The sequence below is a fragment of the Halyomorpha halys genome, unplaced genomic scaffold (genome assembly GCF_000696795.3).
Source record: "Halyomorpha halys isolate HHAL.00 unplaced genomic scaffold, Hhal_1.1 Scaffold1321.1, whole genome shotgun sequence".
NCBI classification, from domain to species: Eukaryota; Metazoa; Arthropoda; class Insecta; order Hemiptera; family Pentatomidae; genus Halyomorpha; species Halyomorpha halys.
Window position 1 is genome coordinate 228,383 of NW_027107310.1, and position 630 is coordinate 229,012.

The following is a 630-nucleotide window of genomic DNA, read 5'->3' on the forward strand; positions in this document are numbered from 1 at the left end:
CTATAAATGTAGGATTACTGATAGAATAAAGCAGTCTATTATCAGCAACCGTGAGTGTGTTTTCTTCTACCTTCTTTCCTTTTTTTTTGATTTTACAACCCGCCATCTCGTATCTGGTGCCGAAACCCGGGATCATGGATTACCGGACTAATTTTTATTAAGAAGAAGAATCCCGTTTTTTTCAGTCTAATTTTTTTTTAATCAGTTGAATTCTTTTTTATTTATTTATTATTATTTTTACGATGACGTCTAATGGCATAGTAAGACCGGGCGTACTTAACCTGGACAATTTCAATGTGGGAAACCAACCACCTCCAGTCGAAAACATTCCACTACCCCCAGAAGTAGTTACCCAACCACCGGAGATGGCCCCGCTACCGGAAGTCTCATTGGCAGGAGCTCACGCGACCACTTTAGAATGGGTCAAGGTCCGCACGGCGAAGGCTCAAGACCTGAGAAAAGCTGTTTCCGACCTGGAACGATTCACTGGTGAGACGGGGGAACTGAATCATTTCCTTCAAGGAGTAGACAGACTAATAGCGCGAATTGTTGCCAAGACAAATGAAAGCATATTAGATAGCGATGATGCGGAAGCATTGAGGGCAGCGGTCGTCTGTAGGGTGAAACGCA

At 43.3% G+C, this 630-nt stretch overlaps 1 protein-coding gene across 1 annotated transcript in view; it reads left to right on the forward strand.

Annotated features, from left to right (window-relative positions):
• Positions 1 to 242: 242 nt before the first annotated feature.
• Positions 243 to 630, forward strand: part of LOC106689291 (FERM domain-containing protein 8 Bili) — a gene marked incomplete at its 3' end in the record, with an annotated part of 5,566 nt that continues 5,178 nt past the window's right edge. The window contains 1 exon segment of the mRNA XM_067045601.1: positions 243 to 615. Within this exon segment, the coding sequence (XP_066901702.1) occupies positions 243 to 615 (373 nt within the window).